This window comes from Mugil cephalus, chromosome 9 (genome assembly GCF_022458985.1).
Source record: "Mugil cephalus isolate CIBA_MC_2020 chromosome 9, CIBA_Mcephalus_1.1, whole genome shotgun sequence".
Taxonomy (NCBI): Eukaryota; Metazoa; Chordata; class Actinopteri; order Mugiliformes; family Mugilidae; genus Mugil; species Mugil cephalus.
Genome location: NC_061778.1, coordinates 17,228,677 through 17,241,361, shown reverse-complemented (window position 1 = coordinate 17,241,361; position 12,685 = coordinate 17,228,677). Strand labels below are relative to the sequence as shown.

At 42.5% G+C, this 12,685-nt stretch overlaps 2 protein-coding genes across 25 annotated transcripts in view; one reads left to right on the top strand and one right to left on the bottom strand.

Annotated features, from left to right (window-relative positions):
* LOC125013627 (alpha-2-macroglobulin-like protein 1) overlaps positions 1-9,002 on the top strand; it is a 27,798-nt gene extending 18,796 nt beyond the window's left edge. For all 4 annotated transcript variants that reach the window (XM_047594470.1, XM_047594469.1, XM_047594468.1 and 1 more), the window contains exons 25-36: positions 432-513; positions 1,980-2,136; positions 2,494-2,568; positions 2,856-3,021; positions 4,517-4,713; positions 4,801-5,016; positions 5,459-5,577; positions 6,029-6,119; positions 6,244-6,312; positions 7,215-7,320; positions 7,458-7,499; positions 8,243-9,002. In XM_047594470.1, the coding sequence (XP_047450426.1) occupies positions 432-513; positions 1,980-2,136; positions 2,494-2,568; positions 2,856-3,021; positions 4,517-4,713; positions 4,801-5,016; positions 5,459-5,577; positions 6,029-6,119; positions 6,244-6,312; positions 7,215-7,320; positions 7,458-7,499; positions 8,243-8,265 (1,343 nt within the window). In that variant the 3' untranslated portion in view covers positions 8,266-9,002. The remainder of the gene's footprint in view (positions 1-431; positions 514-1,979; positions 2,137-2,493; positions 2,569-2,855; positions 3,022-4,516; positions 4,714-4,800; positions 5,017-5,458; positions 5,578-6,028; positions 6,120-6,243; positions 6,313-7,214; positions 7,321-7,457; positions 7,500-8,242) is intronic.
* Positions 8,822-12,685, bottom strand: part of phldb1b (pleckstrin homology-like domain, family B, member 1b) — a 105,336-nt gene continuing 101,472 nt past the window's right edge. For all 21 annotated transcript variants that reach the window (XM_047594448.1, XM_047594453.1, XM_047594444.1 and 18 more), the window contains one exon: positions 8,822-12,685. In XM_047594448.1, the coding sequence (XP_047450404.1) occupies positions 12,545-12,685 (141 nt within the window). In that variant the 3' untranslated portion in view covers positions 8,822-12,544.

The window sequence follows — 12,685 nt, the reverse complement described above, 5'->3', positions numbered from 1 at the left end:
GTGGAATAAATATAATCGATCTGGGCTGAGTAAAAGGGTCTTATCTTCTGAGGAAGAGATAACGTTTGTTTGGGGGGAAACGAGACGGCGCACAGGAGGATGTACGGTAACCTGGCACTGAACACCACAAAACTGTAGGAGTTAAGACCTCGGCAGGTCGCGCCACCTCCATGTGGTTAGAAACCATTATCACTAGGAACCCCACTCGCCCCAGACACCACCTTTTTGAACTCCATTTATGCCTTTACTAAGTAGGAATCATGTTAATGTGTATTTAAAGATGTTTAAATTTTTGGGGGGGAAAATGAATTTAAATTTAACCAAAGATTTTGCGATCCCTCCCATGCAGTACCCTCGCGGACCCCCTAGGGGTCGCGGACCCCCTGTTGGAAACCTATGTTCTAAATAATAATTGTTGGTGTTTGTTGCAGGTTATCAGAGGGAGCTCAAGTACAAGCACAGTGACGGTTCCTACAGCGCCTTCGGTGAGAGCGACGACTCCGGAAACACCTGGTCAGTAACAACTAGACAATGAGCATCTTTACTAGGGATGACATAGTAAGTTGTTATCAGTTGGTAGTAATTATAATGTATAAATAGGTAAAAATAGAGTTTTTTTTTTTTTGCAGTTAACTTGTCATTTCCTATGATACATGTTAATATACAGTACAGTGTATGAAAGTTGTTCGTCACATTTACTCTGAGTACACTGTTTAAACTGAGCCACAAACCCCACTCACTGTCGCTGCTGTGTTCACTTTCTGTGCAACCTGTCAACAACAAATGTTTTGATAGCCTATAAATACAAAAATAATGATGAATACATCCAGGGTGATATAACTCACGGCATTCTGCAGTTGCATCAGCATTTAAAACATTTATCTAGAGCTTTGCTGAGTATTTTCAGCTCAAATCTTAGACTTCATGTGGGGGGGGGGGGGGGGGGGGGGGGGCAGAAATGACACACAGACACAGTGGGAGGTAGATGCACACACAGCGTGTCCTCTCCGGTGTTTGGCATCAGCCGGCATCCTAATAATTTAGTTTATGAGGAACCTGCCAGGAAATATTAATATTTTCATTTAATGGGCTTAAAGCGTACTGCTTCGGGGGGTTTATCAAACCTTGCGCTGTTGTGAAAGGCTGCTGGGCAGTTTGGCAGTTGGTGAGTGTGTGTGTGGGCGTGTGTTTGTCGATGAGAGAAACTAGGGCTCCCAAGTGTTCAGTTATATTACAGTTCCAGGAGAAGACTGGAGGAAATGGTCCAAATCTCTTAAAGTAACATGTCAGCGTTTGACTGAGCGCAGTGATGCAGAACTTTGGAAAGTGTGGAGGGACTTATTGTTTTTATTTAAAGCTGCAATGGGGAATATTTATTATATCACTAATAGCTTAAAGACGGAAAAGGTCATGTGAAAGGGGTTGCACGTAGAGTCCAAACCACAAAATATCATCACACAGTTCTAGAGCTTCTTCTAAAAAAAACTTTTACAATTCTTAACTCATAGTTTTGGGTTATGACAAATGGTCTTTTATTTCGACAATGACACATGTAACCAGTCGTGGACACAGGTGCACAGACATTGACACACATTCACACGCCGATGCTGAGCACTGGGAGCAACTGGAATGAAAGATAGAAGAGGAAGAAAAGAAAATAGAGGGTTGGGGAGGGTGAGGGTAGAAAATTAGGACGACGGGGTAGTAAGACACGCCTTTAAATGTACGTGCAAAAAATACTGTACAGCGTCATGGGGATTGGTCTTATTCCTGAACTTAAGTTATAACATTTTAAATTTTACCATAACTTTAATTTCCAGTAGCCTATTGTTGCCGGTCTTTGTTGTGCCGGGTTTGAGCGTGGCCCTGAGGCCCGTGATGGTGCTGGAGTGACAGAGCTGAAATGTTACCAGCGCAGGCTCACATGGTTAGATTTGATTTTCTAAAAACTTTATATGCGTACACATACGACCTTCTAGGTTAACCTCTTTTGTGATGAAGTCCTTCGGCGGAGCGAGACCTTTCATCTTTGTGAAGCCCGACCACATTGAAGACGCCAGAAAGTGGCTGTTGAAGCACCAGCAGAAGGACGGCTGCATCAGATCAGTCGGACGCCTCCTCCACAATGGCATGAAGGTAGTCATCAGCCAAACTACCACACACATTGAGTAGAGGAAATAAGGAAATAATAGAACATTAAATGGCACATTATTAGCATTAGCTAGGCCTGTGGACACACAGAGGCAACATTTGTGCAGGAAACCACGTGAGCACTCTATTATTTCTGATTATCCCTACTTTTGAAAATAATTTTCAGTGTCAAAAAACCTTTACACGCTGCTTTTGAAGGGTGTGGATGCAGGGAAAACCAACAGAAACATATTAACTTGTGACTTTTTAAGTCGTGTAGTGAGAGCGACCGTGAAGAAGATCATGAAGTACAGGTGATACAGTGACATAGCTCAATGTATCTTGCTCCTGTGTCTTTGCCAGGGAGGAGTGAGTGATGAGGTGTCCCTGACGGCCTACATCACCGCCGCCCTCTTGGAGCTGGACCCCAACACCGCAGTGAGTCTAGTCTCCCTCTCCTCCTTTTTCTTTCATCATTGTGCGTTGAACGTTTTAAACGTTTCTTTCGTGAAGTTCATTCTTTTACAAATAGATCCAGAAGAGCTTGATTCCAAAATAACCTACCCATGCTTTAGACTTGGTTACATTAACGTTACATTTCTAGACACTAGATGCAACTTCAAAAATAATCACTAACTACAGCAAACAGACTTGTTGGACAACTTTGTAGGAATTTGTAATGCTTGGCTCCCCGTCTATACACAGTCTTTTTGTGTTAATGACAGAGCCCGTTGGTACAAGGGTGCCTGAGCTGTCTGAAGACAGCAGCTTCTGGGACTCTGGACAACCTGTACACCACCGCCCTGCTCTCCTACACCTTCACTCTGGCTGGAGACGAGGACATGAGGAGCAAACTCATCACCCTCCTGCACCAGAAGTCCAAAGCAGAGGGTACACCTGTGAAAACATTTCCTCCCAAAATGATTGTTACTTCTGCTATTATAAAATGTCTAATTTCTTATGCCAACACCTGGAGGAGTCTCTTTCTGCTACCTCAAAGTACTGTTTTTTTAATTTTGTTATTTTTTATTGTTGTTGCCCATCCATGTTGGACAGCCTTTCTCCAGCTATCATTAACCAGTTGTTTGTACTCAGCCTTCTTTCTCTCAGTTGTTTCCTCACAGCCCTCCTCCCATGAACCATGATCACTGTCCCTCCTGGAGACCAGATCACAACATTAAGAATCCCCTAGCACTTCATCCTGGATCGTGCTTGTCTTCTCTAAAGTTGAACTTAAGTCACTATTGAAGATTAGACCTTCCTAGGCCTTGTCTTCCAATGCAAGGGTTTCTAGTGATGTACCTGGTCTCAGGAGACCAACATGTCTGGGTGGTTGCATTGTGAAAATATTATTGGAATGACTTCACTTTGTACCATAGACTTGAAACTGCCCGTTGCTTTACCCCTTTGGATCACCAAACACCAGGATTTGTTTGGAGTTGAAATTCATCCTTGGCAGAAAAGCAGCTGATGTCAAGTAACTAGTGATCAGACCCTGGATGTACATTGGGATATTTGTAATGATCCATGGCAACTGAGATCAAATGATGGGGAATGGACCTGCTTTATATGCATAAGGTGAACCTTTTCCCCTAATGTAGGAAAGGGCATGTAGGTCCTTTCCTTGGTTCCTCGGATTGGTTACATGAGAACACTGAACATCCAAAGAATCCTTCAAACCCAAACTTTTGGGAATGCACTGATCCTTTGGGCAAGTATAGAAAATTGGATTTTCCCTCAAGTTAACAAAGAGAACGCATATTTTGGCATATTTCGTCTGGTATGCTGCTTGGACTTGGAGCAGATGATTGTCTTGATTGCGAAACAACCTCCTTAACCTCTTGCCAGAATGAGGATTTTTGGGAACATTGGAAAACTATGTTAAATTGCAAAAGTAGCCAGTTGTTCTTTGGCCAAGCTGTAGGGGATATTTATCAGTGAGTCAACTTTCTGTTCTTCATTTTCTGCTTGAGCGCTTTGTCAAAGTCTTCGCCCAATCTGGACCATTTGGTATCACTCTTCTTGGGCCCCTCGATTCTTTCCTTCACTGACTCGGTTGGGACTTAAGATGGAAAGCAGATATCATACCTTGCAAATAAAGAGTGAAAAATGTTCCATTGGTTTTTAAAATTTGGAAAGTTGGTCAGTTGAAGCCTAAGCATTGAAAGAGGTTGAGGTGTCAGGACACATGGCATCACGGTGCAGGACATCGGCAGGGTGTTGTCCTGCATCTATCCATCAATTTATCCACTTGTCCTCTAGCCTGTCGTTGGGCGAGAGGCGGGCTACGCCCTGGACAGGTCGCCAGTCTATCATAGAATTTAACTTGAGTGGACGAAGGTATTTATTGTTAACATCCTGATGAATTTCTCCTCTTGGCTGACAGGAGGCACTCGTCACTGGGAGAGAGCAGGGGCTTCTGGGAAAGGTCTAGACTCTCTGGAGGTGGAGATAACTGCCTACGTGCTGCTGGCTCTGCTCTCTGGTCCCCCCATGCCAGACTTTGGTTTGGGCTACTCTGCTGGCATTGTTCGCTGGCTCACTCATCAGCAGAATCCATACGGTGGCTTCTCTTCCACACAGGTAGCACAACCCACATAACGTGTTTACTGTTAAAACCTCAAGTCTGAGCTCACACCTAACGACACATCTGACGTCTCTGCTCCCCAGGACACGGTGGTGGCCCTCCAGGCACTGGCCAAGTATGGCACTGCCACCTACAGCCCGGAGGGCAGCACTACGGTAACGGTGACGTCCCTGGGAGGCCTGGAAAAAGAGTTCACGGTGAATCAGGAAAACAGGCTGCTGTACCAGGAGGAGAAGCTCAGTGAGATTCCTGGAGAGTACACCATCAAAGCCCAGGGAGAGAGCTGTGTGCTGGCACAGGTACTGACCATCGTGGGAATACAATGAAAGATACATAGTAACATAGCAAATGGCAAAGTGAGTCGACAAATTAGTCTTAAAAATGGTGAAAGCCAAACCTATAGTTGCATGTACCCTTTAAAATGATATCAAACTTAGCGTAGGAGGATATTGCTGCTCTTCAATCACCCCACAATATATTCTTATATATGTTTTGCTACTTTGAGTGCAGACAAATCCAAGTTTAAGAGCTTCCTGATTGACTATTTCTGTAAACTACAGCTTTGCTGATACAGTGGCAGCCTAGTGTTACTATCTGAAACCACATACATGTTCAGTTAGAATAGTAAAGAGCATAATTGTATTGTGTGGAATAGTTAATTCTTATTATCTCTCTGAATTGGTTTAACACCTGTATTAATGAGGTCTGTACAGTTCTAAGCGGTGCCCTGTCTCTCTGCAGATCTCCATGCACTACAACATCCCCCCTCCTGCTGACTTCTCAGCCTTCAACATCTCCACTATCACCATGTCTAAATGTAACATCAGCAGGCCTCAACTCATCCTCTTTGTGAAAGTCAGGTACTGTTTGTGTAAGACTGGCCACGACACAGAACTTGATGGCAAATGCAGCTACGTGGGTCACATTGTTGATGGTACACTGGAAAAGAAGGTGTAGTTTAATTCTGAGAAGAAAAAAGTAAAAAGGTTCCAGAAACGTGTTAAAAGGATGTGCTGACTGCACAAACTACACCCTAACAACATACAGATGGGATTATTTTTTGTTTTCTTATAACTTTCATTAACTCAAAGCTGAAATAAAGTAGTGTTTAGTTGCTTTTGCAGATACTCTTTAAGATACTAAAGAGTATTAAATACTAAACTACTACTTTTATGTGCGTCACTGTTCCATAAATAAATTAGATTTTGATATAATTTAAAGTTTATTGAAGTTTAAATAAAGCTGTAAATCAGATAAACTGAGGTAAATCACCACATTCTGTCTGTGTCCTGTGGTGTTCGTCTGCTGCAGGTATCAGGGGAGGAGGGAGGAAACAAACATGGTCATCATCAACATCAAACTGCTGTCTGGATACATTCTGGACAAGAGCTCCCTCGAACTGGTCAGTCCTGGAGCTGCTGCAAGCGGAGACCCCGTCACTGAGCAGATAACCCTGCTGCTGTGTTTAATGTTAACAAACTAGATGCTTACTAAAGTCTGTCTGTCTGTCTGTCTGTCTGTCATAGCTGCAGAGCGACCGCTCCGTGAAGCGCGTGGACGTAGACGAAGGATTCATCAACATCTACTTAGACGGGGTAGGAGGCACAGAGGGTGTGTGTGTGTGTGTGTGTGTGTGTGTGTGTGTGTGTGTGTGTGTGTTGTGATAGATTAATAAAATAAAGTTCATGAGACTCAAGCCATTTCTCAATCTGAGCTCAGGACTCAGTCCTTGACATATTTAGGACACCAGGAACTGGTTAAAAAAAAACAAAAAACAGGCTAGTGTATTTTATAGCCTTTAGTCATTACATAAAAAATAAATAAGCCCACATGTTTATTTACCTGTGTCAACATTTGCAATTCTCCAACCTGATCAAACATTTACATGTGGATCTCAGTTCGTTCAACTCAGTTGAGTCAACTATTAAACAAGATAATTTTTCTGTTGTTGGATAGAATGCTAAAAACAACTCATCATTTAACTCAGTAATAATTATTTTCTTGTAATGAGGGCTGCAGCTAATGGTTATTTTAATTTCCATTCAATGCTTTTCTCTGGGCAACATTTGAACACAGTGAAATAAATCGGAACATTCAATACGCTGTAACTCCTCGTGTTGACATGAGAAATGGCTTCATCCACTAGTAAAGAGTTGCTCTCAATTAATAGATCAATCCACTAATTTCAGCTCAGTTAACTTGTGAAGTAAATAATGCACCTGATAAAACGTCTCATTGGCTTCATTAAAGTGTTATCAAAGTGGAGAGTGAGTAACTGAACTCTACAGATCTGGCTCAGGCAGAAAGGAGCTAATCAATCCCAATAGGATAAGCTGCATGAAATTGGCTGATTTAGATGAAAGAGCCTCACAAGGACTCCATCTTCCAGCTACGACTGTGCTCATGGCACTAACGCGTGTGGATTGTTTGAACAGGAAGTCGACGTCTGCGGCACAACTGATTTTATCAGCTTTTTTTTTTTTTTCTGTGGTTGCAGCTGAAGAAGGATGAGACGCAGCTATACAGCGTGACACTAGAGGAGGACCATTCCGTCAGGAACCTGAAACCAGCCGTGGTTAAAGTCTACGATTACTACCAGACAAGTAAGAGCCTCCGATAAACGCTCATCTAAGAGAGAAGACAACGTTGCTTCTGTTATTCGTTTCTCTTCTCATATCCCTGTTGTTTTCTGTGGTGTTATTATTTGTTCGCCACTGACGGGTTTTTGCTCACCTTTCAGGCGACGAGGCGGTCACTGAATACACGTCCACCTGTGCAGAGAGTACGTAACCGAGTCACTAACCACGACCACTAGTTTTAAAATGTTTTAGTAGATTTAAAGATGGCACTGGTATCAGTGTTGTGCTGTAATAAAGGATCTAGAACGTGGTTATCAAACTCATTTTAGTTTAGGGGCCACATGCAGTCCAGACCAGTAAAATAATAGTATAAATATCCTATAAATAGCGACAACTGCAAATTTTCCATTAGTTCCATTATGATAATGCTAACATTTAATGACCTGCGCTTTTTAACAACCTGAAATGTTTTAAGAAAAACTAGGTTAGTCTCAGTGTCGCGTTATGTCCGCAACGCTCACTAAAACAGTGCAACTTAGTGGACATATTAGGAATAGCAGGTACATTTTATTGAAAAATCCTTAAGTCGTTTTTGCTTTGTAAATTCACCCCACAGGCCATAAGCTTGACACCCCTGATCTAGAATATACTCAAACTTAAAGTAAAGTACTTAAAGTATCCTCAAACTATTTTCCTAAACATTACACAATTACAATGGTAGTTTAAATGACTGTCCTGTTCATTTTAATCCCTAACTTCTGCTCTACAGTTCAGCAGCATCGCTAAACTATCTGTGCTTTACAGACGTGTTTGTCTCATTTAGATCCTAAAGAACAACTTACACACTAGTAACCCTGCCTAAAACTAGTGAGGATCGACTGTGTGTATAAATGTGTGCTGGAAGTTTACAGGTAAATAACGTCTATTTTTTTTTTTTCCTGTGCAGGTGACACCTTGAACCAGCTGTAAAATCCTCTTCCTGCAGCCTCTCCCACGGGAAGATTCAGTGTCGAAGAAAAAGACCTAGGTGTTTATTTTGTCTTAAGACTACTTCTTTATTTTTTTTAGTTGCGCTTTAATTAATTTCAATTAATTGATTAATTTTTAATTCCTCTTTGTGTAATTTTTAGAAACGCAATTGGTTTCGCTTGATTGTTTTTATCCTACCTTCTGTTCAGTTGCTCGCATCCCTCAGATTTTATGAGCGCGTTAAACAAACCAATCATCGGTCAGCTCGGTGATCCGCGTAGAGCCACGGTATCTCCTCAACACTGGAACCTTCGCATTGTAACACACAGAGTTCACGGAGAGCAGCTCTGTGGTAGCTGTTTTTAATAGACAAAGTCCATATTATTCATACATGAAAGTGACGAATGAGACATACAGGGTACCAGTTACACAGTATGGTCCGAGTACTGAATGTGTGTGTGTGTGTGTGTGTATGTGTGTGACACAGGATCTACTTTCTATTAAAAAAAAAAACAACAAAGTACAGTCTCATGAGTGCTAGGTGAGTTATACTTGGTGTGTGTGTGTGTGTGTGTGTGTGTGTGTGTGTGTGTGTGTGTGTGTGTGTGTGTGCGTGTCTGTTTGCAGACGTGTGTTCTGCTGTACCAGTTTTTAAAAAAAAAGGTAGATTTATACATCACTACCATACAATTTGAAATGTAACTGACTGACAATAAAATTTCAAAAATAAGTAAAAACTGTACTTCTTTTCATACAATACTGGTTCATTGCAATAGTAAAATCATTGTATTCATTCAGGCATCCTCTTTACAGCATAATTAGTTTTTCTCTCTTTTCCACATAGACACCAACAGTAATGTATACACCACCTACTATCAACAGACATGATTTAACAGCCTTGCCAGTGTTGAATAGTTTGGTTTGCACTCGTTAGCTGTGCAGGGAAAGTAAAGGCAAGGGGGACAGAATATATTAAGGTCTTTTCACTAGTCTTCTACTTTGCTCGATAGAAGTAAACATGTCACTATCTGAGGCACCACAACCATAAATTATCATTACTGTACCGACGCATGAAACTAAACAGCAGTTCCACATGCTCCATAACTCACAGCAGTCCGTCCTCTGCAAAAAAAAAAAAAAAAAAACAAACGGCATCCGAAAGCTGCTGACTATAACCTGCCCATCAATAGATTCACAATGTGATGATCCACACTTTACGATGAAGACTGCCTGTTAAAGCTGAAGATGTGGGATTTCTTTATCCATCCTCATGCACGCAGGCCTCGGGCCACAGTGGGGATGCAGAGCAGGGGTCGACTTAACTGCTTTCTTACGTTTGTTTAAGGCAAATAAATATAAAGTCTAATAATAAGGTTGCAGCCAAAATCAGTCTATAAGCAGTCTTGCAGGTAAAGGTTTAGTCGCGCTAACCCTTCACTATCACACACACTGGGGAACCAGCGTGGGACTGGTTCAAATGAAACAGTCCAAAATAAAAAACAGTGAAGATTTCCATTTTCAAAGATGTAGAAGAAGTGCTAAGGTACATTTCTTCATCGCAGAGCTTTTCCTTTAGGACATTACAAATGTTTTCTTCAGAGTCCGATAACAGGAATGATGATGTTTAGGTTTTAGTTTCTGTAAATATGAAGCTATAGCCAGGGGTAGGCTAGCTTAGCTTAGCATTAAGAATGCTAAAACTACCTGTCCACCACTTACATAAACAACAGTTGCAGAACTGGGTCAACCAGGGGGCAGCTGGGTCCACACTTCCCGTCTGGTTCAGCTAGGGCATAAAGGATTAAGGAACAGATTGGAGATAACTAGCTTAGCATAAAGACCATGTGAAAACAATGTGAAATGCTGCTGGCTGGACCAACAAGTACAAACAGCCTGTGAAACTCGATTTGTGTTTTTTTTTTTAAACAACGAGCCAGGATAGCCACATTCCAATGCTTCCAGTCTTTATGCTAAGCTAAGCTGTCTCTTGGCTTTGACTACATTTTCACAGTGTGTGGACACTGGCGGACAACTTTAATAGCATATTCTACAAGACTGCAAAATCCCCACATTGTTGAACTACTCCGTTTTCATCCCAGCAGGCAAATATATCCTTGATGACATCATTGTGACATCATCAAGGGGAATTTTGCTCTTGTAGAGGCAAACAAATATCTTTCGGAGACTGAATCACATACAGAAACACCTAGGAAAGGATTGCCTTAATGTTACGTCTGTTCAAACAGTGACCCCGCTGATCCCCACGGTGCTCAAGGCCTCTGGTATCTCTGCCTGTAACGTTGCTACAGGCAGGCGCCCCTGTAGTTCAGTAGAAACCCTCATGCAAACCTGTTCCCGTACTGCGTTACAGCTTAGAAACACACATTTAAATGCATTCATACGATTGTAGCCTCCACCCTGAGAGGCTGCGCTGGACTCACAGACAACGGCAACATCGATAACGACACATAGTCAAGGCACGGTTCTGAATTGCATTAGTCCGTAGTGTTGATCCTGTGTGGGTCTGTGTTAAAGTGGGGTCTCTGTAGCGCCCCCCTCCCCGGTGGCTGCTGCTTTAGGCTGGCAGTGATGATGGCTGCTCCCCAGCTGAGTATCCGCATCATCAAGTTAGCTAAAGGCTACTTGGCAAATAGACGAGTTTCCTCTTTATACGCAGATATGCAGTTTGACCACTGACTTGGCAACATGGCGGCTTCATACAGACACAGTGTGATATTCAACAGACTCAAAAGTTCAATGAGAACGTGGCAGCTTTGGTGAGACCAATAATACAGTTTTTGTTTTTTTTTTTTTTATTGGCGGTCACCCTCTGAGTGTTGAGTGTCCTGCAGTTGATGTGAGTGGCCTCTTTTGAATTTCATCAAAATGTGATGATTATTTAAATGTATGCTGAGCTTATCTCAGATAGAAACATCGCTCCGTATCTGAAGCTGTCAAAGAAGAGATGAAGAGTATTTCTTCGTGTTAGAGCTTTTCTTATAAGAAATCTTTAACAGTTCCTGAAGAATTAAGCACAGGGATTGATGCCAATTAGTTTTTTCATGAAAGTTCAGCCAGGTGTTGGTTAGCTTAGCATTAAGACTCGGAGAAAGGCCAACCAGTTAGCTTAAGGTTAAATTCCTAGCGTACAACTTACACAAGAAACAGTCAGAGAACAGGGTCAGGCAGTTAGCATAGTTTTGAGATGGCTAGCTTAGCATAAAGACAAAAACAAATGCATCTAAAGCACAAAACCACAACTTGAGGTTTTTACACCAACAGCCGCATTGTCAGATTTCATTGCTTCCAGTCTTTATGCTAAGCTAAGCTAACTGTCCTCTGGCTTTAACTTCCTTTCTAGTGTGTGTGGATGGTTCCAGTCATGAAGCTTCGATTTGCTACTCAGACCAGCGTTGATGAGCAGCTTCAGTACTGATTAGTGACTTTCTAAACCCTGTCCTGATCAAAACATAGTGAGAACTGCAGCATGAACTCCTGAGCGTAGAGGGTCAAAGTCTGACAGCGTGTCGAGGAGTGCTTTGGTGAGCCTGTGTGAAGGACCGTCGTGACCAGGACGTAGATGTGGATAACTTCGTTTGCCGTAGATGCTGCTTGGTTTGGTCTTCAGTCTGCTCTTCAGCAGCAGCGAGGCCACGTGACCGCTGTGGACTCGGAGGATGCAGTGCTCTACTGTGCTTCGCCGTTAACAAACAAATGTGCTGGACTCTCTGATCCTCTCGCGCCCCTGCCGACGGACTGGATTCTAGTATCTCATATATTTATACAATATTCTTTCAGATATATTTCTATAACGATTACAGACTATACTGAACGGTCTCTGTCCTACTTAGCAGAGTTGTGACGGAACAGTCAAACAAAAACATTGGCGTTGTGTCATTTGGCAATTGTCTCTATGAGTAAAAAAAAAAGAAGTAAAGGAAACAAATAATACAAAAGATTCAACTAACAGTAACTACAAGATCTCCATTTGGCAATTTAGAAAGGCTTTGCAGAGTCTTTGACAGGTATACGTTTTGGTTTATATACAGAAGTGTGTGTGTGTGTGTGTCCACTATGGGCTCCCTTTTTCAATCCAAAACAGAATCACATAGAAAATGTGGAGGTGGAAACATCTACTCAGTAAAATCAAAAGTGTGAGATTAAAAACGTAAAAGTAACAAACAAGGCGCTGTGTCCGCGGTGGACTGGAAACAGGGGGGGGGTAGAGTCTGTGATGGGAGAGTCCCTGCCGATGCTACCTGCGCCCTGACCGCGCCTCTCAGTTCATGAACTGCGTGTATCCCTCTGCCCCTGTGACGATCACGTCCATCCAGATCCTCATGGCCTCGCCCGAGGGGGCCACCATGTAGTAGAGCCGGTCGTGGGTCTTGACGCAGAAGGTCAGGGATGGGTTGGGGCT